This window comes from Gymnoscopelus microlampas (genome assembly GCF_963454915.1).
Source record: "Gymnoscopelus microlampas genome assembly, chromosome: 3".
Classification (NCBI taxonomy): Eukaryota; Metazoa; Chordata; class Actinopteri; order Myctophiformes; family Myctophidae; genus Gymnoscopelus; species Gymnoscopelus microlampas.
Genome location: NC_139940.1, coordinates 23942063 through 23968837, shown reverse-complemented (window position 1 = coordinate 23968837; position 26775 = coordinate 23942063). Strand labels below are relative to the sequence as shown.

The 26775-nt window shown below is 41.5% G+C and overlaps 1 protein-coding gene across 1 annotated transcript; it reads right to left on the bottom strand.

The window, feature by feature from the left end:
• Positions 1 to 4522: 4522 nt before the first annotated feature.
• sv2a (synaptic vesicle glycoprotein 2A) lies at positions 4523 to 26047 on the bottom strand (the record flags this gene model as incomplete). The annotated part of the gene is made up of 12 exons (XM_084052695.1): positions 4523 to 4719; positions 5975 to 6134; positions 6599 to 6805; positions 8837 to 8970; positions 9985 to 10149; positions 11250 to 11338; positions 12362 to 12469; positions 13034 to 13123; positions 13646 to 13779; positions 14235 to 14386; positions 15350 to 15530; positions 25432 to 26047. The coding sequence occupies 12 exons, from the start codon at positions 26045 to 26047 to the stop codon at positions 4536 to 4538; spliced, it is 2220 nt and encodes a 739-aa protein (XP_083908821.1). The 3' UTR covers positions 4523 to 4535.
• Positions 26048 to 26775: the final 728 nt, after the last annotated feature.

Sequence of the window (26775 nt, the reverse complement as noted above, 5' to 3'; positions counted from 1 at the left end):
ATTTGCTACAAATTTGCGTTGTCATACGTTTGTTGGTTCTAAAAAACTGTATAAATGACAGAAACACGGTTAAGTTTTTATTCTTTATTCTTCATGTTTCTTTGTTATCCATTGCAATTCTAAAAGGTCATTTGCACAACAGAGTGCAACCCCCATCATAAATCAACAATGAGAAAATATAAGAAAAAAAATCTCAGACACCTTAAAATAGAATTGACGTTGAAACATTTAGCCTAACTATAATTTTCATAACCAGTATTTAACATTGATGTATTTACTTATATTCCATTCTCATTTACAAAATACACAAAATCAAAGACAACATACAGTATTGTTCATTTACAGTTTTTTTTCCTTTTTATATACGGTATGCATGGTTCCACAAACTGTTTCTATACTTACATACAAACAACTACAGTCTCTACAGCACAGTACAATGACAAATGTGATAGATTCATTGTTACATTGAATTAATGGCAACGCAATCTTATTGACAAAAGCCTCAGGACCTAGCGTTGTTTTATAGAACATGTGAATGTTACATGTTCAGCCCTGTTTATTAAACCAACACTCAGTAGTTCGACCGACAAGGCCAGCATATAATGTGCTTAGATTCCCAATAGCTTTAAGGGAGAGAAAGAGACAATACACAAAGACTTATTGCTTTGTTAACTTTTTGCACTCACAATTTACTGTTGCTCCGGCAACAGGTAAGTTAATAATAATGATACAAAAAACCCTGTAACAGAAGCTAAGATATGTACGTATTTACTAGAGACCATCTTGATTTGACAAAGCCTAAACCGACTCACTGAGATTTGATAGATAGGTTAGCATTTTCGCCACATTCCATGTCAAACTATGCAACAAATATCTTGACATCGTTGTTTAGAATTTCATAGGTGATACTGAATGACATACAAACAGGACATGGAGTGACACATTAGGAACATGCTGTAGTGCAGAGGTTTCTGTTTTTCCCAAATGATTTAGATTTCCAGTCTATTAATGTGCTTTTAAGAGGACATCTGGACAAAGTTGCTGTCTTTCTCGCTGCTGGCCACAGGCTTCCTAAGTCAGTTCAGACAAACTGACTGTACTGTAGCTTTATTTTCATTGGGTCAAAGGGCACAAGGAGATTATTATTATATTATTAGTTATTTAATAGTTAATTTTATTTACATATGTTCATATCTTGATCAGAGACTTGATGATGTAATGTGTAAACTTAAGACATACAAAATATTTGGCAATAAGTAATGAGAGATGGTACTCATGGCACACTCAGATAATGGGGTCACGTTCTCAGATGTTAAATTTAGAATCTCTACAGTATGTTCACAACTGCATGCATATCCATTGATCTTGTCATTTGGTAGCGTTTGGTCTTTGTGCTCTTGCTAAATGTTCAAATTGATTCTCAATAAACCTCTAGCAAAGCTGCATCAGGATGTGTCATTAAGAATACAAGGCATTTTATAACTGTGCATGTACAACTATGTACATTTAGTGCAGTGGGTTAGTCTCAATAACTGTCTCGAGTCTACATATGGCTGCTATCCTACAAAATGGCAGTTTGGACAAAAAATAATTAATTGAATCTGTAACATTGTCTTTCGTTGTATGTTGATTTTTGTACCATGCAATTGTGAACATATTACTATTGGCTGATAGGCTGAATTAAAGGGGCATGTGACAATATTCTCCCCTAACACTCTGTGCTGTTACCAGTAGATACATTGTATACATGTATTCTCAGCCCTTGTCAGTGTGTTCTCTACAATAGATTTCATGCGTCATATAGCATATAGTACATATCTAAAATAAACATATGCCCCATTATACAAAGTATCGCCTTCACCATAAAATGCATCATTAGCAGAATCATCCTCTGCACTTATCCTCACTGTTCAATGTGTGTTATAATAATCACCTTAATCAGGGGAAATGTTAAGAATTGTAATTACAGCACCCTACTCTTTGTGTTCTGGGAGAATTTTGTCCGTTCTTTGTTTGATCGTTATCATATTGGAATTTGTCTCTAATCTTTAAGACTTTCCTGAACAATGGATCAATAATGTAGCTTAAATATATACATATAACATTGTCACTCAAATTAAAATACTTTGCACCTAATATAAAATGGCAAAATCAACATAAAACTTCTGTATTGCACACAGTTTCAATATTGCACAAACAAAGAAGCACACTCACATCAATATAAACATTCATTTGAAACACAAAAAAATGGATAGCGATGTCAGCATCTAAAGTTATATGTAATCTCTTATACATTTTGCACCTTGACCAACCACCAGAGATTAAAAACATAGCCATCCTATTACATTGAGACTGTTTTGTCACCTGGTTTTGTCTCTTTTTGTTCCATTTTGATTAGTTACTTTTACCCTCACACATTTTATATCTATTTAGATTTTTCCTATGTCTATGATGTAAATATACTGATATTTTGAGACAATTTGAGACAACATCTTAACAGAGATTATATTTAACATCATAGGAATTGTTTTAGGTGTCACCAACTTGAGCAGATGATACTTAAGTAAGAGCTGTGGTTAAAACAATACCAAATAAAAAACGCAATCCTTGAATATCAGAAGAATAACATCAGATCTGATGTTTGAACACATTTAAGCTGTGCTTTAAAACATAATTTATACTTCACTGTTCAACCACATTGCTTGACAAAAAGGATGTATTTTCAACTGGAAAAGGTGTTTACGTATCTACCCTTTTTGTCAAGCGAATGGAAGTATAACTTAAGCCTAAGAGTGTGATGAGGTTTACTAACCTTCATGGTGTTTCTGTGCAGAATTAAAGGCTGCAAAATATATTTTGTAGGGCATAATTTTCAAATATGATGGATCTGAAAATGGGCTGATTGATAGTGAAATGCACCACATCTAATGTTTATATGTTATACTCTCAATCTCATAATTTCATAAATTTACATACATACTTTGTTACATGCATATTGCATAACACTCTCAAAAACACAATTTCTAAGAGAAAAAAACATACTGTAAGTCTGCAAGGATACGTAATGTAAAGGCATTTCTTACGACAGGATGTATGACTCAAACATATTGATTGAACAGCGTGGGATTTTTTCAGCAAGTCAGGGATGTTGGGGACATTCACACTGGCAAACAGTTGTGCTTTAAATGTGAAAGTTTAGCGCAAACAAACTGTGTTTCATCTTTAAATGAGAATGGCAAACTATAGCCTGATTTATTCTTAGTTCTACATTGAGGAAAGAGCTCACAACACACACGTTGAATGCTGTTGTGAGCTTGTAGATATTGATATATGACAATATACTATTGTCAGTGCGTGACACGATGCACAACCAAGTATAAATTAGTTATAGACAGGGCAGCAAAAATGTCACCTTTGTCCATCAGAGTAGTCCAATCCATTGATTGACTTGCATGATCTCATGACTGTGTCAAGATGAATGGAAACAATGTTTTAAAGGGAAAAGAGCTCAATAGAACATTCACATTCAAACAATAATAAAAGCAAACCCGGAATGTTCTATAATCTATAAAATGGCAGTAAGTCTGTACATAAACACAAGACCTTGAGAGACAAACAATGAGGAGAGGTCTTGGTTTGAAGAGAAAGCCAAGAGAGGACGTCTTGGTTTTACCCCGTGACATCAAAAATGCTTCAAATCAAGATGTTGCATTTTTGAGAAAAGTTGTACAGTTACAATGTATTGAAGACTTGAGAGGTGAGTTGAATTGCTCAGAAGAACTGTAGTCACTACAAAACATTCTGAAGCAAATGGCTAGTGGAGTCTATTTGCATGGCTCATTATCAAGGGTCCCCATCCCCTAACCTCTAACCCCAGATGCACACATATTGGGAAAACTGGATCCAGACTTACTTTCCTTTTATCTCTGTGTAAAAGGGAAAGGAAATATACACTTGTCTCAGTCTCACACACAAACACACACACACACACACACACACACACACACACACACACACACACACACACACACACACACACACACACACGCACACGCACACGCACAGTAATTTATATCTGTATTTACAATACCAACAGTGTACTAACAAGCATCTCTGATTTGGCCAGTCTTCCTTCACTCAATTGACTAAAGGCGTATTCATGACGCAGTCATCCTTAGGTGCTTTACAACTCCACCAATCATGAAAGTATCGGTGGTGTATCTACACAGTGAAATCCTCGATTTTAATTTAACTCTGAGTGTACAAATGTTATTTTGTACACTCTTGGAGTTACACATGGATAAATTAACACTGAGGATTTTACTGTGTATTTTATTTCTAATTCCAATCAATAGACAATCGAGAATATTTACATTTTAAGGGATCTGTGAACCACCTACTTATTAACTCCTGCCAACGAATTTCACACCATTTCAAAGGGAGGGGGTTAGAGAGTAGGGTTTGGGGGGCTCTTGGGCTGCTTGTTCACAGTGTGGCTACTGTAACTCGTCTGCCCACTTATGGGTGGTGCCACACTATGCCAGCACCTGTCCCCGCGTCTCCGGTAGTTTGAGAGCCAGGGCGCTGCCCACTGCCAGCGCCCCTGAGGCGAAAAGGATGGGCACAGCCTTGGTGATTCCCACAAAGGACGTGAAGATGCTAATCCCCAACACAGCCGCCAACTTACAGAGGGCATTTAGGAAACCAAATGCAGTGCACCTGAGGAGAGAGAGAGAGAGAGAGAGAGAGAGAGAGAGAGAGAGAGAGAGAGAGAGAGAGAGAGAGAGAGAGAGAGAGAGAGAGAGAGAGAGAGAGACAGAGACAGAGACAGAGACAGAGACAGAGACAGACAGACAGACAGACAGACAGACAGACAGACAGACAGAGGAGGGGGGGTTAGTTCCACAGAGCTAAAGAATATAAAAGGTGAATCACTCCACAACTGCTGTATAATCCAATCATAAAACATGATCAGTTTGTTGTTGAATCCAGTTGCTACAGATATTGTTGTTGTTGTTGCTTCCCCTGATATGTTTTCCTTTGCTGTGACTTCAGTTGTGTAGTTAGGATGGTGGAGTGGGAGGTGGAGTCTAGGGGGTGTACCATTACAGTATGTGTCTTCTGCTTTAAAATGCACATCAAACATTTGAAATAAAATGAATGAATGAATCTTGTTCACCTTTACATAATGCACACAACACTGCAGGAACTATATTTGTCCAGTGGGTGGAGCTACATATTAAAGGATCAAATACAACATCAGCTTCCCTACTGATGTATGCAGAATGTGTTAGTATTTCTGGTTCCATTTTTATAGAAACATTTTAGTATTATAAAACATTTTATTTTTATTTTTGTTGTTTTCATATTAAGTTCCATTTTCAATCAGCCAAATTAAACAAAGTAGGCTACAACATTCCCTCCTATTAATGTCAACAAAATAAATCACATGAAGCATGTCATGTTTCAGCCAGAGAGTGGCAGAAAGGAGTCTCCATGGACATGCGCCAGATTGTTAACACCTCGGGTGATGTCACTACCATTTGCTCTACATCTCATATCCAACCAATCATTCGGGGGAACACCACTTTTTACGTCACATGCCAATTCTATACGCTCGCATGACCACTGCATGACCACTGCATGACCACAATTCCTCTGTCCCCCTCCTCCGTGTCACAGAGATTTTGATACCTAACGCAGTGATTCTCAACGTGTATACATTTCAAGGACCCTCGTTTGATATGCATTAGGCCACGGAGATATGATTATTACGATTTTTATATCTTGGCCTGGGCCCCGATCTACACTGTGAAATCTGTGTCAATTTAAATCTCAGAGTGTAAAAATGAAACTAAATGGAACCATTTGGTTCGTAACTATCAATCATTTACCTGGGGGCCCCCTGGAACCCCCTCAAGGATCCCTGGGTGTCCCCGGACTCCACATTGAGAGCCACATCCCTAATGCATACCTCTTGTCAGAGGGGTAGAGCTCAACAGTCAGGACATCCAGTGCATTCCAGGAGGCGATGCTAATGCCCCCAAACAGGCAGAGCAGGGCGATCATGGCTGACTCGCTGTTGCCGAACGACAGGAAGAAACAGCTGACGCAGGAGATCACACTAGAGCCCGCTGGACACAAGAGGAGAGACAAGAGAGAAAGAGGGTTGGACAAACGGATCGATGGGAAGAAGGGAAGTAAAAATGATCTCTAGTTATTTCACCAACCAATTGGTTGAGAAAAAAGAAAAGTAAAACAACTATACTATAGATGCGGAGATAGGAGATACTTATACAATTTACATTGACAGAAACACTGTACACAAGTCCAGTCTTGATGCAAATACTTTGCATTTTGAGTGTCAGGATTACGCAACGATCAGAAGGTGCTATACATTTGTTGACAATGTTGTAGAAATTGATTGACTTAGTGATCATCGTGATCATTTTGATTGTTAGGTTCTTTTGCACGCGTTGTGTTATGAGAAATGCTCTTACTGTAATTGGGGTTGCGCATTCGTTTTTCTCATCAAGTGATTGAGAAAAACTGTAAGATGGTTTCCATCTGAATAAACCACGCCCAGCCCTCTTATTACCCAGCATCCTCAGCCGTCCAATCTTGTCCATGAGCAGCGCTGAGACGATGTTGCCCGGTAACACAGCCAAAGTGCCCAGGAAGCTGACGAAGTACACCATGTAGGCATTGTTGTCGTCACTGACATCGGTGAGAAGGCAGCCTTCCTTGTTGTGCAGGAAGGTACTGTTGATGAGTCGACTGTTAACGAGCCTGTACTTGAACAGATCTGTGGAGTGAGAGTGACAGAGAGAGAGGGAGAGGTGGGAGCAGAGGAGAGTGTATGGGTGACAGGTGGAGAGGGAGTAGAGAGAGGTGGTGAGTGGGGAGACACAATGATGGGAATGGTGGGAGGGAGGGAAGAGATGAAGTGAGAGTGGAGAAAGAATGATGGCAGCGAGAGCGAGGGAAGAAAGGAGAGACAGATAGTAAGAGAGAGTTAAGTGACATTGAGAACTGTGGAACTTGAGATTGAGTGGAGATTAGATAGTTGCCAAGATAGACAGAACAGACACTGATTGTGATGAGCTCAGTAAAGTGAAGGATAACGATACATTGCAATTTAATCTAGAGCCTATTTAAAAAGTGACGACATGATGGCCGAATGGTTAGGGCGCAGGCATACCACATATAGGCTCTAATTTCTGACACAAGTCCCCGGCGCGGTTCAACTCCTGGGATGGACGGACTATTTGCTGATGTCACTCCCCTACTCTCTCTCTCCCAGTTCCTTGTCTCTCTCTACTGTGTGTCTATCAATAAAGGCTAGAAAAGCCACAACGACAAAAAACTAAAACATAAAGTGACATATCATCTTTGCCACTTAAACCCTATTATGCTTAGTTGACCGGGGTCCCCCTGGGCTCTATATTTGGTCCATTCCTGTTTTCTCTCTACACCATTTCTTGTCATAGTGCTAGTTGTAGATCTGCTGGGCCAAATCTTTGCCCCAGAATAGGGACGCCATAATCTAAAAATGACTACGTATCACTTATCGATGAATACTAGTTAACTAGGTAATAACACTAGAATAATACATTCTAATTAATTTTATAAGATTAATCGTATTTGGGGCAAATAATAATCTAAACAAAGTGCCTGTGTTTGTTTTCTACTGTATACAGGCCAGCTCCCTTCATGTTGCCTTGCAAGTTTGCCGTGCCTGTGTGGTTAGTTCCCACCATGCTTCACTGTAAATAAACACTATGGCAACTATCTGGCACACCCTAGTTATGACTGGGAAGTCCAAAGAATGATTAAGCCATAACGATAGAATGACTCAAATGCAAATTGTAATAAGGAGCTCCTGCATTGATAGCAGCTGCTGCGAGTGATTGCTGAACTGGATACAAACAACAGCAAAAGCCTGGGCAGGCTTATTACTATTATTATTATTATACTGTGTGTGTAAAATGTGTCATCTTCTTCATTACGATTTGGGTGAAAAACATCAATCATATGGTTCGAGATGAATGAACACTCTGCAGTTTTATGGCTGCAATACCGCAGGATTGGGCTTGTGTTTCAAGGAAACTTTAATTTGCAAGGCTACATTTGGTATAAAGCTAGTGAGTGAGATACAGAGAGTTAGTGAGCCATTTTGTTGACAATGAAACTCTAATGAAATTACACAGGATTAAGTGGATACATTTTAAACAAATGCAAATCCCTTTCCTGTCATGTTTTTTTCCTTGGGAGTTTTTCCTGTCCTGTGAGTCTAAAGACAGGGGATGTCATTTTGTTTTCTTTGTTAAACATGGGGATGCAAAGCCCTTTGAGACTGTAACAGTGATTAAGGGCTATACAAATAAATGAGACTTGACTTGACACACACACACACACACACACACACACACACACACACACACACACACACACACACACACACACACACACACACACACACACACACACACACACACACACACACACACACACACACACACACACACACACACACACACACACAGTTATTCCCTGTTACAATTGGACAACAATGTCTACAAATTATGAAGACTTTTATTTTAACCCAACGAAACACCACCAACACAACAAACTTATTTTTGTATGTATTTTTCTCTAATTAAAGCAGATAACTTACTGTATGTGTGCATGAGCCCGTAGGTGATTGTAAACAGTAAAATCCATTTAAATTAACAGTGTGTGTGTGTGTGTGTGTGTGTGTGTGTGTGTGTGTGTGTGTGTGTGTGTGTGTGTGTGTGTGTGTGTGTGTGTGTGTGTGTGTGTATGCAAAACCAACCTGTGTTGTAGAAGAGAGTGGCAATGAAGGTGCAGTTCTTGAAGAAGGTGTTGCTGGATGTGATGTCCTCAAAGTAGCACTCCTCAAACAACGAGTCCTCAAACACCATGGACTTCATCTTTAGATTCATAAACCTATGGGAGAGGACAGGAAGGGTGGAGCAGGAGATAAGTAAGAATGTAGAACAGAGGAAATGGAGAGAGGGTGAAGGATAGAGGTAAGACAGATAGGGATAGATAGGTGGGCAAGGAGACAGATAAAAGTGGGCACTTGTTGTTAGAGACAGCTTTCCAGATCTGACAAGTCAGCAGCAGAAGCAATGAACAACATTATTAGGTAAAACGTTAGTTAATGAGTTTGAGTTGTAAATTACTTGTTAAATGTCTGTTAATTATTTATAACTATGCCTTATACATATTTAATATATCATGAACACACAATAGTCAACTACTAACAAATGTCGTTACCAATTATTTTACCAGAGTTTTTGAGTAAGGAAAGACACTGTTTTGAAAAAAATTACATTGTATCAGACGTCAATTTGTACTCCAGGAACACAGTTTATCACATACTAATCACATACTAATCTCTTGACACCACTGCCCTAAACATATAGTGTTGTTGTTAATAGGAATAAACATAGAAGCACCCGGGAGGAAGTGGACTAAGAAAGGGAGGAGCCAAACCAAGTTCCTGTTTCTACACAAAAAGGGGTGTGGTGCCCCAAGCGGCAAAACAAAGGGGAAAAAAAACACCATTTATTTTAACCGAGTGTGTTCCCAGATTGATCACATACAAATGTGATGACTGTATAACACATGCTTGTAAGGAATAACAATTCATAAAAGCTGAAACATACTGTAACACACACACACACACACACACACACACACACACACACACACACACACACACACACACACACACACACACACACACACACACACACACACACACACACACACACACACACACACACACACACACACACACACACACACACAACAAAAAACGAGTGTGCAAACAGAGTACACATAAGCAAACAGACATGACAAACAACTCATCCCCACTTACAAAGGATGTAATTAATCAGCTAAACATACCATTATTCTCTATGGCAACACTAACAAAGGAACACAGCCACTTACTTATCATTGAAGTATTCTCCCTGGCGATGCACCTGGTTCTCCAGTGTGAAGTTGAATGTGACATGCTCTACTTTTTCCTTCATGAAGACTTTGGTGCGACTCTGGTACTCCTCCTTCTGAAGGTACTTGATCATGTCAGGGAACCACACTGTCAGGCCGTAGTAGCTAGGGGGACGGACATGGATTATTATATCACACAGTAAATCTGGGTATTTTCTGGGTACAACTAACCAGCTACAGTATCAATACCGATAGTCTGGGTTAATGCCTAGTTTATACTCTGTAGTACGATGGTGCCGCTCGCCAAAAAGAAGGCAATCGCGCTTGAAAATCAGTTACTTTCTGCAAGAGACACAAGAGTGGGATGGGGTATAAATTAATCTTAAACTTAAATTATTAGTTCTCATCTGCTTACTCCAATTTCACAATGAACTCAACATAACTAAGGTGAGCCTCTATTAATACTTATCCTGCCATGTGATTCTCAAGCTTTTTCATTTCAAGGACCCCCAAATTATTCTATATTTGGCCGCTGCCCCCCCCCAGTGCCAGGGACCCTCATACAAGATTTGTGCTAGATCGGCTGTTCAAATAGCCGATGTACTGTATATAGGGTTAAAGTGCTTAAACTGATTTTTATGCGATATTTTGCTGGGGACCCTGTGGAACCCCATCAAGGACCCCTGGGGTCCCCGGAACCCACTTTGAGAACCACTGATCCATGCCATGTTTGACTGACTTCCTTCAGTAGCCAGGTTGCTCACAGTGACAGTTTATGAAGTACAATTTGTCATATTCCATTCCGATTCCGAGTTTACTGAGACCCATTATACGGGTGCCACAAATGCTACAAATGTCACTGTTTGTTTAAACATGATTTATTTTACCCCTACCATATTAGACACGTAATTTTTGAGTATCAAATAAATATATATATTTGTGATTGATGTTTGTTTGCCTGTATTTGGCTTTCAAATTTAGTGAAAGGAGCCTATTTCTTACAAAAAACGCTGGATGTCATGAACTTAACATTCAATCAACCCCAAATTGGAATCGCATGTTGAGGGACCTCTATAGAGCACACATCCAAAAAGCACTTTCACTTGCCCACAAATGTGCAAAGTTGCACCGTATGTTGTGGAAATACTATTTACATCTGCAGCTTCCTAGAGTCCTGACGGCTCCAACCAATGACTTACATTTAGCAAGATTATATTTTCTAATGTTTTTTACATCTAGCGAATTAAGGCTTCTTTCTGTCTTACCTGAAAGACATGGAGAACCAGACAGCCATCATCATGTAGGTGGTACGACGATACTCAGGAGAAAAGACAGTCAGGAAGTTACTCCAAACCTGGAAGACGAAAACCATAAAGAAAAAAAGTGTGTCAGAACATCAGTAAACAGATACGAGACAGACAGAGCAAGTCTGTCTCTCTCAGCAACAATAAATAAACAAAAAGTCGAGTAGTAGAATCCCTTTCTCAGTCCACCGTAAACATACTGAGATATCCTCAGCAGCCTACCACACTGCATGTTTAACACACAGCAGCTAGGAGCAACAGTATAAGACATAAATCACACAGTCACTGTGTAGACAAACTGATACCCAGGGCATGGGCAGACAAATTAAAACACTCCAGAGTTCATTGCTCCCACAGTTCAACTCATCATTCAGGGAATGGTGTCATTATAGTATCCTCCCATTTCTGCCTGCTATAAAGCCTTTCTGCACATGTTGCAGTAAGTCTATTATAAAAGGTAGCATACCGGTGGTGGTCTGGCATGTTGAGCCCATTGACTATATGACTTATTGGATTCTGTTCATTTCAGTATGTTGTGAAAATCAACAGTATTGAAGCTTGCTTGATACAGGTAGGTAATCCAATACATTAAATATCAATGTGCGTACATTTTTTGTCAAGGTTTTGTTAGCATTGTATTTAATGCAAGTTTTAAGTGTATTGATTTGAAAGGTCTAGTTTGTTTATGTACAATATTTGGCTCAAACTGTAAGAAAACAATGGCATATATTGAAGCTGGTATCAGACTTTAATTCTCAAAAAGGTATTTGGCAAATGCTTTAAATTTCTCTAAACAATTATACAATATAGAGATTACAAATTTAATTAAATCTGATCGACTTGGGTATCATCAGAAAACAGATCTGCTTATCCTTGTGGCAACAATTCCACATAATTATATATTTTTAGAAATATCTATCTATAAATGTGAGAAATATCTGCAAGTCCATCCGCTGCAAATCAGTCCGCTGCTCCCCACATACAGTGTCACACAACGAAGTATAAATCGACGTTACACTCTCCAATGTAAATAAAGCAACAACAACACAAAGAACACTTGACATATACACCACCTGATGGAAAAGAGTACTGAGTTTCATCCTCCACTTGTGGTGCCAGCTGGTACCTTCTCCCATGTCCACCAGCTCATCCATCGGCTTCACTGTCTTGATGGTGGTCACCTGAAAACATACGTGATCATTCAATCTCAGTGACTTGTGTACAGATGATTCAAAATGTCCTACTTTTGTCCTATAAAGTTAGTAAATACAGTTCCATGCCATAAATGTCTGATATTGTTATTGTATTATTATTATTATTATTATTACATGTATACAGTATGGATGTTACTTTCTGCTTGCAAGATTAGTATTAAAACTGATATGTCACTTATGTAAATTATACAAGAATGAACACAAGAGCTATTTAAGAAAGTCTGATAATAATTGCTCATTCAAAATGCATAGTGCATATAGTAGTGTTCTATTCCATGTTAAAACAGCTTCAACTGCATAGCGGCACTGAATCATTAACTTTGCCCTCAGATTTCTCTGACAGCCAAGTGGTGTTCACTTATGAAGGAAGAATGATGCTCAGCATAAAAGACTGCACAGCAAGGCTAATCTACTGTATAGTCCCATGATAACACACAAATTCCCTCAAAAAATGTGATGACATACAAACTTACAGTTGCATACAAGTTTATAAAGTGTGATGGAAAGTGATTGTTCAGCGTGACTACTTACAGAGAACACCCTCTCGGGGTAGCCTTTGGCCCTCATGTTGGTGTCATGCACCTGCTTCAGAATCATCCATGCCTCATCGTGCTTCCCGTTCTATAAAACACAGGCATTGCTATTAGCTCCACCATGAATATATTAGTCGGAACTCATTAAGTTGCAGACATAAGTCTCTCAGCAGGGAGAGTGAAGGATACACAGAAGGGGGGTGATGCAGACACACAACAGCAACTCTGAAAGTCATATACAATTTTAGCACCTCTCTACTTAAAATGTACCAGTAGCCTATGTTCCTGTCAGTGTGAACAAAGACAGAGTGACAAGATTACCATTGTTACGACTTACGATTATTCTTCTGTGGGGTAGAGTATCTATCTATATAAGATCATGATGGTATAATTTCTTTTAAAAAAATCTGATGAAGGTCCAGAGGGACCGTAACGTCCATGCTTGAATAAAATTGAAGCCACTGAGCAAGAGCATTGTGCAGGACTTTTCTTTGTGAATATTTCTTCCTGAATGGTCATTAGATAACTATAATAACCTCGATCCTGTGTACTGTTAAATGATTTTTCAACAATGTCTCCTTAATATAGCAGTGCAGTTTAACATGCTGACCTCCAGGTAGAAGCGAGGACTCTCAGGCATGGTGGTGAGAGCACAGATGGCTGCCACAGAAGGGAAGGCACACACCAACACAAAGACACGCCAGCTGTGAAACTGGTAGGCTGAACCCATCTGGAAACTCCACCCTGCGCAGTGGGAGAGAGGGACCATTTTAGGGAACATTTGCATTTTGATTTTGGGCATTTAGGGAAGTTGGTCTGTTTTGCCTGCCAACCAAATGTTTTAGCTCTTATTCTATTCGACAAATGCAATTTGGCTGCAATTTCGCAATGGCTGGTAGAATAATGAAGGAAGCCTGTGGAATTTTGGAATAGAGTTCTTAACGTGCCTGAAAATTAAGGCCCAGCCTTTTTTACAGAACCCGAGGCTTGGCTCGGCCCGACTAATTAGCATAATTGTTTGGCCCGGCCCGAAAACGTTGGGTCGGGTGGGGTCGGGTTCGGCCAGAATTTGAGAACTCTATGTTGAGTTGCTGGCCAATTGATTGTATTTACCAGGGCAGACATTTTGAAGTAAGAACATGAACAAAAAACGAAAAGGCCAAATTGTGAATAATGGTCAATGGTGGACCATTTCTCACCGTAGTGTGGGATGATAGCCCAGGCCATGGCTGAGGCGTAGATGCCACCAATCATCCAGAACATGCAGAGCCAACTCAGGTGTTCTCCTCGTTTCTCCTGGGCCAGGAACTCTGAGTAGTAGGAGAAAACGATGGGGATGGAGCCACCGATGCTGAAGAGAGGGAGCAGGGAGTGGACAAGAAATAGAGGGAGGGAAGGAGGGAGGGAGGGAGGGAGGGAGGGAGGGGGAGAGACAGAAAGGAGGTAAGAGAAAGTGGTCAATGGTATACTCAACAAATACAGAACAGTCCAAGCAGAATTAACCCATTCAATCCGGGAACGCATCTGTGTCATTTTAGATTTCTTTGGCTATTCAAAAATAGCAGATATACAAGTTCATAGAGCGCCACAAGTGCCAGGCTATGAGCTTGTAGATCTGCTATTTTTGAAAAATCGTGAACATTTTTGCAAATCTTTGAATATATACAAATTAAAGCGAACATTTGTAACTGTCAAATGTCTCAACAAATGTCTTAATTTTTCTGAAAAACTATTATTATTATAAATTACATGTTTTTGGCCGCCGATCCCCATCAAAATATGTTGTTCCAGGGACCCCCCAGAAGCAAAGATTTGAGTTAAAAATGTTGTTTAAAAAAACTATGTATTCAACACAAACACAAAATATCTTTCAAAAATAGCAGAGCTACAAGCTCGTAGCACAAGCTTGTAAATGAGAGGCCTCAGCACGTATTTCATCCAAATAACTTGTAACCAGCTCTAGGGTATTGTAGTCAAAAAGAGACTCCTGGAGACGTATCACGCGGTACACTGAATTTGGAGCATTTGCAGTTTCTGCAGATTATTTCTAGCGGTGGAAGGCAGAGGTATTCCCCCAGGGGTACAGAGGGGGAAAGAAGTTAAGTATCATACAACAGAGACCTAGACAGTAGACACTACTGCTAACGCAGTACAGGATTACACAAGGGTTCCCAAACCTTTTAGCTCGATACCCAAAAGAGAAATGTGATGTCTCCTCGGGACCAAAACTAGAGAAAATAGCCCATCTACAAGCTTGTAGACGTAGAGCCCAATCAAGGCAAACTCCCATGTACCAATGTGTGTTATCCCTTACCCGACACCGGAGAGCAGACGACAGAACAGGAAGGAACTGTAGCCCTGGACAAAGGAGGAGAAAAAGGCAGCAACGCTGTTGATGGAGAGCGAGATGAGGAGAGTCTGGCGTCGGCCAATTCGGTCAGCCAGGCCGCCCCACACGAAGGCCCCGACCATCATCCCAAGGTAGACAATCAGCCCTGGGGGAGGTAGAAAGGAAGAGAAGGATGTAACTCTTGCGTGAAAAGGAAGCAAAAGGAAGGAATACAACAAGTGAAAGGAAGCATGTTTAATAAAGGCCTGACAGAGGAGGAATGGGGTTGTCCAACTTGTCCATATACCCAGAAAATAAGTTTTAAAGGGCAGAAGCATGGAAATATAGCGGGAGGAAATTGTGAGGAAGGGAGAGAGCCAAACAATGATAACAATAATGAGTTATTATGCAGCATCAGTAAACTCATTTATTTTTCACTTTGCCCCACTCCCAATCTCTTTCGATCTTCACTGTCTAATGAGTGGCTCATTTGGAAACCTTATTGGAATCACAGAGAAATAATGGGAGAAAAAGAAGACAGATTGGACAGAGGGAGGAAGGTATTGAGAGCGAGTGAGAAATCAAGTTTCTCATAATTTCAAAGATGGGGTGGTGAGATCAAACCTTAAATAATGACTTGATTCTTTTTCTACATTTAAGCCTTCATCCATCACAGAAACTTCCTTGTCAGCATCATCATTTTATGTCCTTGTTAACATCTGAAATCACACTAGACAGGATGTCAAGGCCAGACCAATTGTCTTCTCCCGTCAGGAAATCCTTGGCACTAAGGACAGATTGGCAGATAACGGAAACAAACAGCACCTCTGTCAACCCTGGCTCATGATGTGAGGCGCCAATATGACTCACAACAACACACTGAACCTTGCCAACCTCTATGTCTGCCTCTCACTATTTTTTCCTCCCTCTCCCTTTCAACACTGATGTCCCCCTGCAGGTTGCTCTCTTGCAATCAGCATCCCATGGACTTTCTGTCAGCAGCATTCACTCTCACTGAGCATCCTGCACTGACACAGCTTATGGGTGAGAGATCACTGTGAATATCAACTATAGAGGGGAGAGGGCGAGAGCTCACTGCTTGATCGTGACATCTGTTTGAACACCGTTGCACCCTTTTGGGAGAGATTTAATTTTGACTTGGTATAGATAGATAGTGTGATAGTTTGTACTGAATGTTACATGTTAAGATATACAATTATACAGTATTCCGTATTCATTTTCACTCAGACGACACAAATACAAAGTGTGGGGACATCTTTCTCCACACTGAACGTCAAGGAGCTGAAGGGCAGCCATTTTGTGCCACAACACTCACCAGTAGTGTTAAAACAACAACAGTAATCACAGCAGAACAGCTGAGCTGTGATTACAGCAAATGACAAAAGAGAATCCTTGACTATAACAATATTGTTAAATGGTGCAGTATTGGTCTAGCCAGATAAGACCATGTGGACTCATTCACACCGTAAAATAAACAGCAAGGCTTCCCACAATGGCTTTAAAGAGATCTGTTGGATCAACAAGGCTAATCTATCATGCACTCTAACAAGCTCACTGGCTGGATGACTGAATTGGGTGGGGATCGAGCATTAGTGTGATTTAAAACACAGCTGGAAGAAAAAAAGGGGGACATCTATCTATAAAGTCACAAAATCTATGTCCGACTGTCTGCCTGTCCCGGGAATAACTTTGGTGCTGACCGATTCACCTCAAATATGGCGTGTGTCCCATATACCCGTGTGCAGTGCAGAGTGGGAATTCGGTGAGACCAACGGTTTCCGAGAACCCAAAAACCTGACTATCTGTATCTGTCAGTCCACAGGTCTGTGGAGGACACACTGCATCTCTGTGTCTGTGATGGGGTGTAGGCAATGGCATACCTGATGGGTCAATCCAACCCATCGGCTTCATGGATTGGCCGAGCTTTGTGTCACAATTGTGCCACTGCACCAATATAAGTGGTGGTGCACAATAGAACTGCGTACTTGTGTATGGGTTTGCTGATTATTCTCTGTGTAACTCACTGTCTGTCTAAAGCCTAATTTGTACTACATTGCACTCATCGGAAAGAACAGATTTTTAAGTGATGAATAAGTTCTCAGTGAGGCACTGTTGTATGATGAAATATAGATTAGGCTTAACACACTGCAGCTTTGTGTTTAGACATGAAGGTGACTTTGTACCCCTTGCTGAGTCCAGGAGATTCTCTCTCTCTCTCTCTCTCTCTCTCTCTCTCTCTCTCTCCCTCTCTCTCCCTCTCCTCTCTCTCTCTCTGTCTCTCTCTCTCTCTCTCTCTCTCTCTCTCTCTCTCTCTCTCTGTCTCTGTGTATGCCCATAAGCCCTGACAGTAATAGTGCGTGTGTGTGCGTGTGTGCGTGTGTGCATGTGTGCATGTGTGCGTGTGCGTGTGTGTGTGTGTGTGTGTCCACATGTGTGGTGGACGGTGCTCCCATGCCTACAGTATCCATGCGTGCCTCCACCATGGCAGAACGGACAGGCAGCTGTCAGCTCCTGCTATAGACATGAAGTGCTGAGGAGCAGCATAGACCTGGTAATAATAACGACAGGGCTCAGCAGCCATCGCCGCAATGCAGCAGTAGCAGAATTAGCCATAGTAGCCATGCCTGTCTCTTCCTGAGTAGTCTCGCGAGCCAGACTGTTGCTTCCGTCATACAGTCTGGAGCACGGAAGAGCTGAAAATGATCTGGGGATGAAGCGGATGTGACGCCTACTCCGCACTTCCGTTTCGTCTTTACAGTCGCGCAAATGTGTGCTAATATAAATCTAAATAATCAGAACCTATTGCTTGCTGCTTATCAGGAATGGAAATTCTAAAATAAAATTTAAAGATATTTTAAAATGTATTTTCCTGAACGGAAATTACAAACTGACCGCTTCCTTTCTTGGCATTCGGGAGGTGTAGGTCCAGACTCTATAGAGCATTCGCAGATTGTGGCTACGTGTGACCATAGATATAGAAACCTAGATACCTCATTGGCCTCTGCAGTTCATTGGAGAGACCTGTATCGCAATACAAGGCTCTGGCGGCCACCATAGAAGGCAAGCTGCCACTCAAAGTGACTACTGGCCAATCACAGCGCGTTGACGACTGGCCAATCACAGCGCGTCTAACTGACTAGTTGCTGTGCGGCTGCCTCTTACGAAAAGACCCGCCCCCACCTGCCTCTGATTGGCCTACCGAACGTCCCCTTCTGTGACGCACGCGGGTGCTTGCCTTCTCTAAAATGGCGCCCGAAATACAGCTGCCTCAGAGCTGGAAGAGACGTCTACCTTTATATGTCTATGGGTGCATCCACACATGCGATGCAAGTTGACGCTAGTTGTCGCAAGCCCTTGTTCCGGTTCCGGCCAATTCTGGGCGTTACTCAAGGAAGAGCGGAACCTGGATATACGCTTCAGACGCGCACCGTGGCGGTCTTTTCGTTTTTTCCTATAACATGGGAGTGAATGGGACTTCCGTACTTGTACTTCCTGAGCCACACTGCCTTATCCTCCTGCCTACAAGCTGGGGGAACTGTCCATGGTGCTGACCATTGATTTCCCTTTCAGCACCAACTCTCACTGGCTGGTAAAGTTGCCTAGCAACTTTGGTCTGTGCATCATGGTGATTGCCCTGAATGCATGTAAGTGGATATAGCTCAATCATTTGGAGAAAGATTTCATTCTAAATATGTGGCATCAGTAGGAACTACAAACTGTGCCTCTCTTAAGCACAACACATGCTCCTTCCGAAGTTATCGGAAAGGGAGGTGATATAACTTGAAATTGACGTAATTCAGAACTTCTGATGGGAGGTCTCTGAACTTTTTCTCAGAACTCGTGCACCCCAGATGTCCTGAATGTCCGATTAAGCCCTTTAGCCTTAGAGAACTGGACTTGACAGCTTTTTTACATCTACACCAAATCTCTTCGCAAAAAATAGACGATCCACAAGCTAACAATGCGTCTTATTGTCAGCTTGTAGATCTGATATTTTGGCAAGTGTTCTCCCCAGAACTTAGACTTATCAGGATTGGTTTCCAAAGCAGTAGGCAAAGGTTTGTTGTTAGCGCTTATTTCTAAGCCTTTCTAAGCATTTAGAAGATGGATAATTACTGAACCCACAAGGCATAAGGGAGCCACAATATCGCACACGTATACTGCTGCCGTTTTGTTTTCAGTTTACGGTGGTATTATGTCATAAATAGCATGCTTGGAAGGTGTCTGTGTGCTGAACTTAGCATGTCTGCTAATTGTGCAGCCAAAAAATTGCTGTTGCTAGTTGCAGTTGGACTCTATACAAACCCTGTGCCTGACGCCCAGTGCAAAGGGTTGAGGACAGACTAGGAGAGAGAAAGAGAGAGAGTGAGAGTGAGAGTGAGAGAGAGAGAGAGAGAAAGAGAGAGAGAGAGAGAGAGAGAGAGAGAGAGAGAGAGAGAGAGAGAGAGAGAGAGAGAGAGAGAGAGAGAGAGAGAGAGAGAGAGAGAGAGAGAGAGAGAGAGACAGACAGACAGACAGACAGACAGACAGACAGACAGACAGACAGACAGACAGACAGACAGACAGACAGACAGACAGACAGACAGACAGAGATGGAGGAAGAGGCAGAGATGAAGACATGTACTCTAGGAGTGAAAGGGTGCGAGCGAGAGAATTAGAAAGAGGTGGGGAAAGATAGGAAGGAGGAGCCTTCAGACAACAGAGCTCCACAGTACTCTGGAGAGGAAATGGGGGAGGGGAGGAAGTGTAAAGAGAGTGAGAATGAAAGAGAGAGAGGCAGAGAGAGATGGAGGGAGGAGGGGATAGTGGGTGGCCACAGTCTAGAGACTGTAGAGAGTGAAAGGCAGTGCTGTGACAGCGCTGAGGCTTCAGGCTCTAGAGAAGGACTATGAGTGTGTGTGTCCTTGTGAATTTGTCTGTGAGTGAGAGAGAAAACGTGCATTGGGATTTTGCATGTAATGCTGTGTATGCATGTATGTATGTATGCATGCATGCATATCTGTGTGTGTGTGTGTGTGTGTGTGTGTGTGTGTGTGTGTGTGTGTGTGTGTGTGTGTGTGTGTGTGTGTGTGTGTGTGTGTGTGTGTGTGTGCGCGCGCGCGCGCGCGTGCGTGCGTGCGTGCGTGCGTGCGTGCGTGCGTGCGTGCGTGCGTGCGTCTATTCGCATATGAGTGTGTATGGGGAGGGGAGGACGATGGGGCTGCTATAAATAGCCGGTTTTCCACTTTCTGTGAGAGCAGGCAGGGCTTTTTGAAAGAGCCAACGGCAGATGCACATTCAATGGAACAAATTTAGCTGGTCAGCCATCAAGAGTCCCCAACCACCTTCCACCAAAAGGTGTAATGATAAATGATATGTGTGTGTACAATGGCCCCTATGCAGCAACATGCGATTCCAATGTGATTGGATGTTGCGTTCATGATATATGGTGTTTTTGCAAGAAATAGGCACCGCCCACAAATCAGTAGTATCAAAATTCAGTTTGATGGTCATTGTCACGTCACTCATGAGACCATTAGTGCCTAATTTGGTGGAAGAAATCACATTTAGGCAACAGTGACATTTCTAGCAATTTTTGCACCCCCTATGGGTGAAAGCGAAATTGCCTTGTTTTTAGGCGAAGATCGGACTTGTATCATGTTTTGCTAAATGGGTCCCTCACACACTTTGGAAGCCAACCATAGACAATTGGAATGGAATTTGAAACATCTGACTGATCTTGATCATATAACTCTAGTGATAATGTGTACTGAATAGTGATGTGTGGAATTTTGAGACAGAATTAGAAGGAGTACTAGCAAAAAGTGTGTTTTGAAGAAAAAAGCAAAATGGCGGGTGTCACTCTAGCAAATGGTATGACTATAGATAAAACTATCCCTCTTCCTGTCTAATCCAGTATGTCAATACTATCTTTTAAAACATTTCTAGAGTAGTGTAGCTTGGAGATATCATGTGAGGTGACTATGAATGAAGCCTTCAATTCAATAACCACTCTATCCACATTTTTCAAATAGTGGATGTCTCATTTTGCAACAAAATCCTCCAGTTATTATTACACGTCCGCAATGGATGAGGCTGTTCTGTAAAAGTGCAGAGTGTTGCATACTGAAGGCAACCGTCTTGACAATGTGAAATCTATTTTGACAGTTAGAAAAAAACTACTTGTGCTCATCCAGCACTTTTCCTGGCATCTCGTTCCTGTGTGGCAGTTACTGCAACCACCGTCCCTCCAATTATGATAAAAAACAACCACACTGCAGCTGTTATCTCCGGAGCTTCACAACAAGGGCAAATCAATGACACAGTGCGCTGCTGTATTGCTTGCACATGTCTTGTCTTAGCAATTCTCCAACAAAACGACTGGACCATGCACAATGCTGCTTTAACCGCCTAGCTCTGAATGATTGTTCTACACTTAAATCACTGTTATGTGCAAGCGCACGCTGAGATTAATTACAGAATCTTAACCACACGAGAGCTGACCTTTTAGATTGTACACATTTTCTTCACTGACATGTTCCTCTTTCTACAAATCTGCTTATACACACATGCACTCACATACACAAACAAAGCCAGTCTAAAGAAACTCTGACAATGTGACAGCAGAGAGTGTTCAGTATTTGGACTGCTGTTCCAATAGCAGGAAGGGATGGAGGGAGGGGAGAGAGAGAATGAATGGGGACACTAGGACCCATGGGTGGTGGAGCAGGATGAGTGAGAGACGCACTCCAGCATGAGTCAGGCATGTTGTGTAACAGGAAAGAGAAGACTGGGGCCCATGTCTTCCTACTGGCTCCCTACAACATGGCATAGACCCAGTGAGCGTAGGGGGATACATAAACACACTGTGTATGCATGTCAGTGTGTAACCTATGAACACTGGGCCAGGCACTAGCATATGCAAGCAGATAAATCACACAAACCCCATGTGGATGCACGTGGGTAAACAGAACACACTGACTCAAACATGTAGTTGGTCGTAGGAGGTAGACGTTGATGATCAAACCATTTGTGTGCAACATAAAGTCACCATGTTTACCAAAACAAAATGTAGTCAATACTGTCCCCTATTCAATGGAAAGTAAGTAACACTGTTTTTTTATTACAAGGTTTATGTCTACTGTATCACCTGTAAAGTAACTCAACGGTCTACTTTAGGCTCTATTTAATTTAATTTATATATGCTCCCTTTGGGGTCTATTCTTCCATAATATTTCGTACCACTCTTATGCTGATTGCTTAAAGGACATAAGCAATCAGCATAACATGTTGGATGGCAAAACATTTCCTCCAGTTAAATGTGGGTAAGATGATTTTATATTTTATGATACCCGTTTCTTCCTGTATTGATTACTGTAATCACCCGTACATGGGAGTCTGTCAGTCTCCCTCAAATGGCTTACAGATAGTCCTCAGATCCTCTGATCAATTACTTTTGTCCATCTGATGGTCACATTTAAAGTGCAATTGCAAAGGGCAATTGTACCTTGGTACCCAGAAGCCTTGAATTAGTTTACCAGTTTGTATTAGGTCTTCCCATAATACAAACCTTTTTTCCATAGTTTGTGAATTTGCATAACACTCATGTTTTAGTGTTTATTGACTTGACTAGAACATTGTGCAGAATGATAATATAAGAGAAGACTTAAGCCTGAGTTATATTTGGTTGGTCAAGAACCCAAAATAGCAGATCTACAAACTCACAATATGTCACGCTGCAAAGTGTTGTGAACTTGTAGATCTGATATGTTCAGTGCACAACATCGGCATGCAGCTAGAATCACCCTTTAACCACTTGAACCCTAGCGTCCCTATTCTGGGCATGTCATAATAAGTGAAGAATCCGCGAAAATAGCAGATGTCCAAGCTCACAATGTGTCACGTTGCAATACATTGTGAGCTTGTAGTTCAGCTATTTGCAGCGAGGAGATTTAACGTAGAGGGGAAAAAGGAGTGGGCTAAGGATAGACCCCTGGGGGACACCAGTCAACAAAGTGTATAGCGCTTAAGTCGTTAAGTTTCAAGAAGCAGGCTTATGTCTTGAATGCTGCTGCACTGAATCCTCAGACATCAGCAACTGCTGTCAGTCGATTCCCAGTTGGTGCTATATAGCTGTAAAGTGGCCTGCAATATCATAACATAACAGAATCATTTGTGGTTGCATTGGAGAGCTCCCAGGTGCATGGTGTGTAACTTGATGAATGTGAATTTGAAACACATTTGCCTGCATAAATAATTATCAGTTAAAAAGTAATGTCCCCCTTTGCCCATATGTAGATACAGTTCATACAGTACAGCTATTACCCATTGGCAAAAGCAGCAATGTTAATTGACGTGACATTATGATCAACACCCAAGGGAAATGATAACAGCATGGGCATACTGAAGCTACAACTAACATCAATGTTATTTAACTAAACACCGACCGTGTTTGGCACAAAGCATGATGTTCAATTCAATAAGCTCTCATGTTAATCAATGTGAAAAACAGAATCAGGCAGTACCAACCAGTCAACCAGTCGAGTCAATCAAGACACAGGATCTAAATGTCTCAATAGAAGAGCAGGGAGACCAAATACAATTACCCCAATTGAACAAGTTATGTTGTATTAACATACTCTACCATACAGATATACTTTGGATATCCAGTTGTCCAGAACCGCCGATCCAACCAATATGCCCATACTGTATATGGGCATACCAATATATGGGCATATAATGGTGACATCGGGGATCCCCATATATGGGCATAAAAGGGACAAGGACTGACAGATAAAGACATCTCCAGATATGGACATCTCCAGATATGGGCACAAAAGGGACACAGACAGATGGGTACAAAGGGTACTCTGACAAAGCCCCCAACACTATGACTCAGACATATTGGTCAGATCGGCAGTAAGTGTGAGGGCTGCAATTAAGTGGTGGAAAAAGTATTCAAATGTTTTACTTAAGTAAAAGTATCAATACTGCAATGTAGAAGTACTCTGTTACAAGTAAAAGTCTGGAATTCAAAATGTACTTGAGTAAAAGTACAAAAGTATTGGTATCTAAATTTACTTCAAGTACCAAAAGTAAAAGTACTAAATGTTTGAAAATAGCAGATCTACAAGCTCACAACGCGTCGCGATGCGACGCGTTGTGAGCTTGTAGATCGGCTATTTTCAAATAGCCTAGGTATACAATAGGGCTAAAGTGGTAAATGTATGTTCTATAATGTAATAATTCATATCTGCAAAGTAACTAGTAGCTAAAGTTTTCAAATAATTGTAGTGGAGTAAAAGTACAATATTTGCCTCTGAGATGTAGTGGAGTAAAAGTAGAAGTATAGACAATTGGAAATACTCCAGTAAAGTAGAAGTGCCTCAGAATTGTACTTAAGTACAGTACTTGAGTAAATGTACTTAGTTATTTTACACCACTGGGCTGCATAGCGGCCAGAACCTCTAGTACAGTAAAAGCAATTACTGGAGGATAAGCGGCCAAATGAAATGTCAAGATGGAAGGGGAGGGGTGGAGTTTTAATGGTAAACTGTCAATATGTGGTAGAGAGACGGCTGAAAGAAAAGTAAAAAAGGAGATAAAGGAAGTAAGGACAAGACAGATATATGTAATGGTAGCCTGAAGACCAGAGAATCTGTGATTAGGAGTCTCTATACTCTGGGCAGAGACCGGAAACATTTAGTTATTTTGACTGATTAAATGCACATTAAAGGCCCAGTCCTGCAACGTATGTGAACACATGAATTATATATATATATATATATTTGCATACATTCTTGAAGAGCCTGATTTGTCGATGGAAAATAATTTAGGTTACCTGTTGTCTGTCGTGTTAGTCATTTCCATCGAGAGCCGAGTCAATCATCTATTCTAGAGGATAAAATCATGTCTCTACTGCTACAGTATTTCTTATTTTGGGTGGTGGGGCCCATTTGTTTACATTTACATCACTGATTGGGCCATGTTGAAAGACATACCTTTATACAGTATATAGTATATAAGAATTTAGAAAGTGAAATGGTAAAATTAGGAAATCCACTTACCCAGCATGCCTTTGTTGGGCTCAGACAAACACATGTCCTTCTCTGCACTGGGCAAGACAAAACCCACCACGAATATCTCCACACCATCCGCCATCAGCGCCAGCCCTAACACGAAATATAATGTCCACTGGAATTTCCCGTGGCCACACTCCTGCAGGATGGTCTCATACTGCTGTGCTAGCTCTTCCTGGTCCTTCCGTCTCTCGCCTTCATAAGCCGACAGGTCCCTGAACTGTGCCTGGGTAGCAGTGACTCCATCCAAACCAGCAGCTTTGCCTGAATCAGCCCTTGGGATGCCCTGGTACTCGCCCTCATAGATCTCATCATCCTCATCGTGCCCCTCAGTTGAGTCACTGTGGCCGCCCTCATCGTCATTTGCCCGGCTGTCATTGCGGTAGTAACCGCCATCGTTACCGGTGCCGGGCGCTCCAGCATAATCATCATCGTCATCTTCCTCCTCAAAGCGCTTGTAGGAGCGTTTGGTGTACTCATCTACCATTTTGTCCGCGCCGCGGCCTACTTTCTTGCCAACCTGCTTCTTGGCCACCTTGGCAATGTCCTTGGCACCGCGGATGAAGTCTGTGCGGTTGTCTCGGTAGCGTCCATCGTCCTCCATGTTGGATGAGGAATTGGTGGTCAGTTGCTACTTGAATTGGGGATATCAGGAGTGGCCCAGGCACATGGATGTGCGATGGGGATTTCTGCTGACTGTGGAATTCAGCACCAGGGACAGCTCCCTTGTTCCAATGCTATTTTGGCCAGTATGTGCGCTTGGGTGCAGAAACCTATAGATGACAAGAAGATTGTGTCAGCATGATTCAGTATATTTCAGGCAAAAACACAGGCTGCAAGGCCCTTATTTTTTAAAGTTCAATACCAGTGTCAATTAATATAACCAGACAATGGAACACTGGTAGATACTCTACACCGGTAAATATCACATCCATATGCAAGCGTGTGACCAAACAAATGTTCTATAATGACCTCAGAGGAATGGACATGACATTTTTAAGGGGCTGAACCCTGAACAACTTGTTTGAGCTCAGTGGCCTTCATCGATTGTGCAGCAATTACAGTATATCGAATAGCTCTCTCCGTCGCACAGCGTGACATTTACAGTACTACCACATGAATCAAACCAACGCGACACTTTCATCCCCCATTAAAAACTTAAACTGCGTGGTGGTATGGATGTATGGACCCATAATACTGTGCTTTAGATAAAAGCGTGCACTAAATGATATGGCAAACTAATGAGATATGTTCTCAGGAAGTCGTAAAGAATTGTTATTTGACATAAATCTGTCTGCTGAAATATTATAAGCTGAACAGGACAGGACTCCG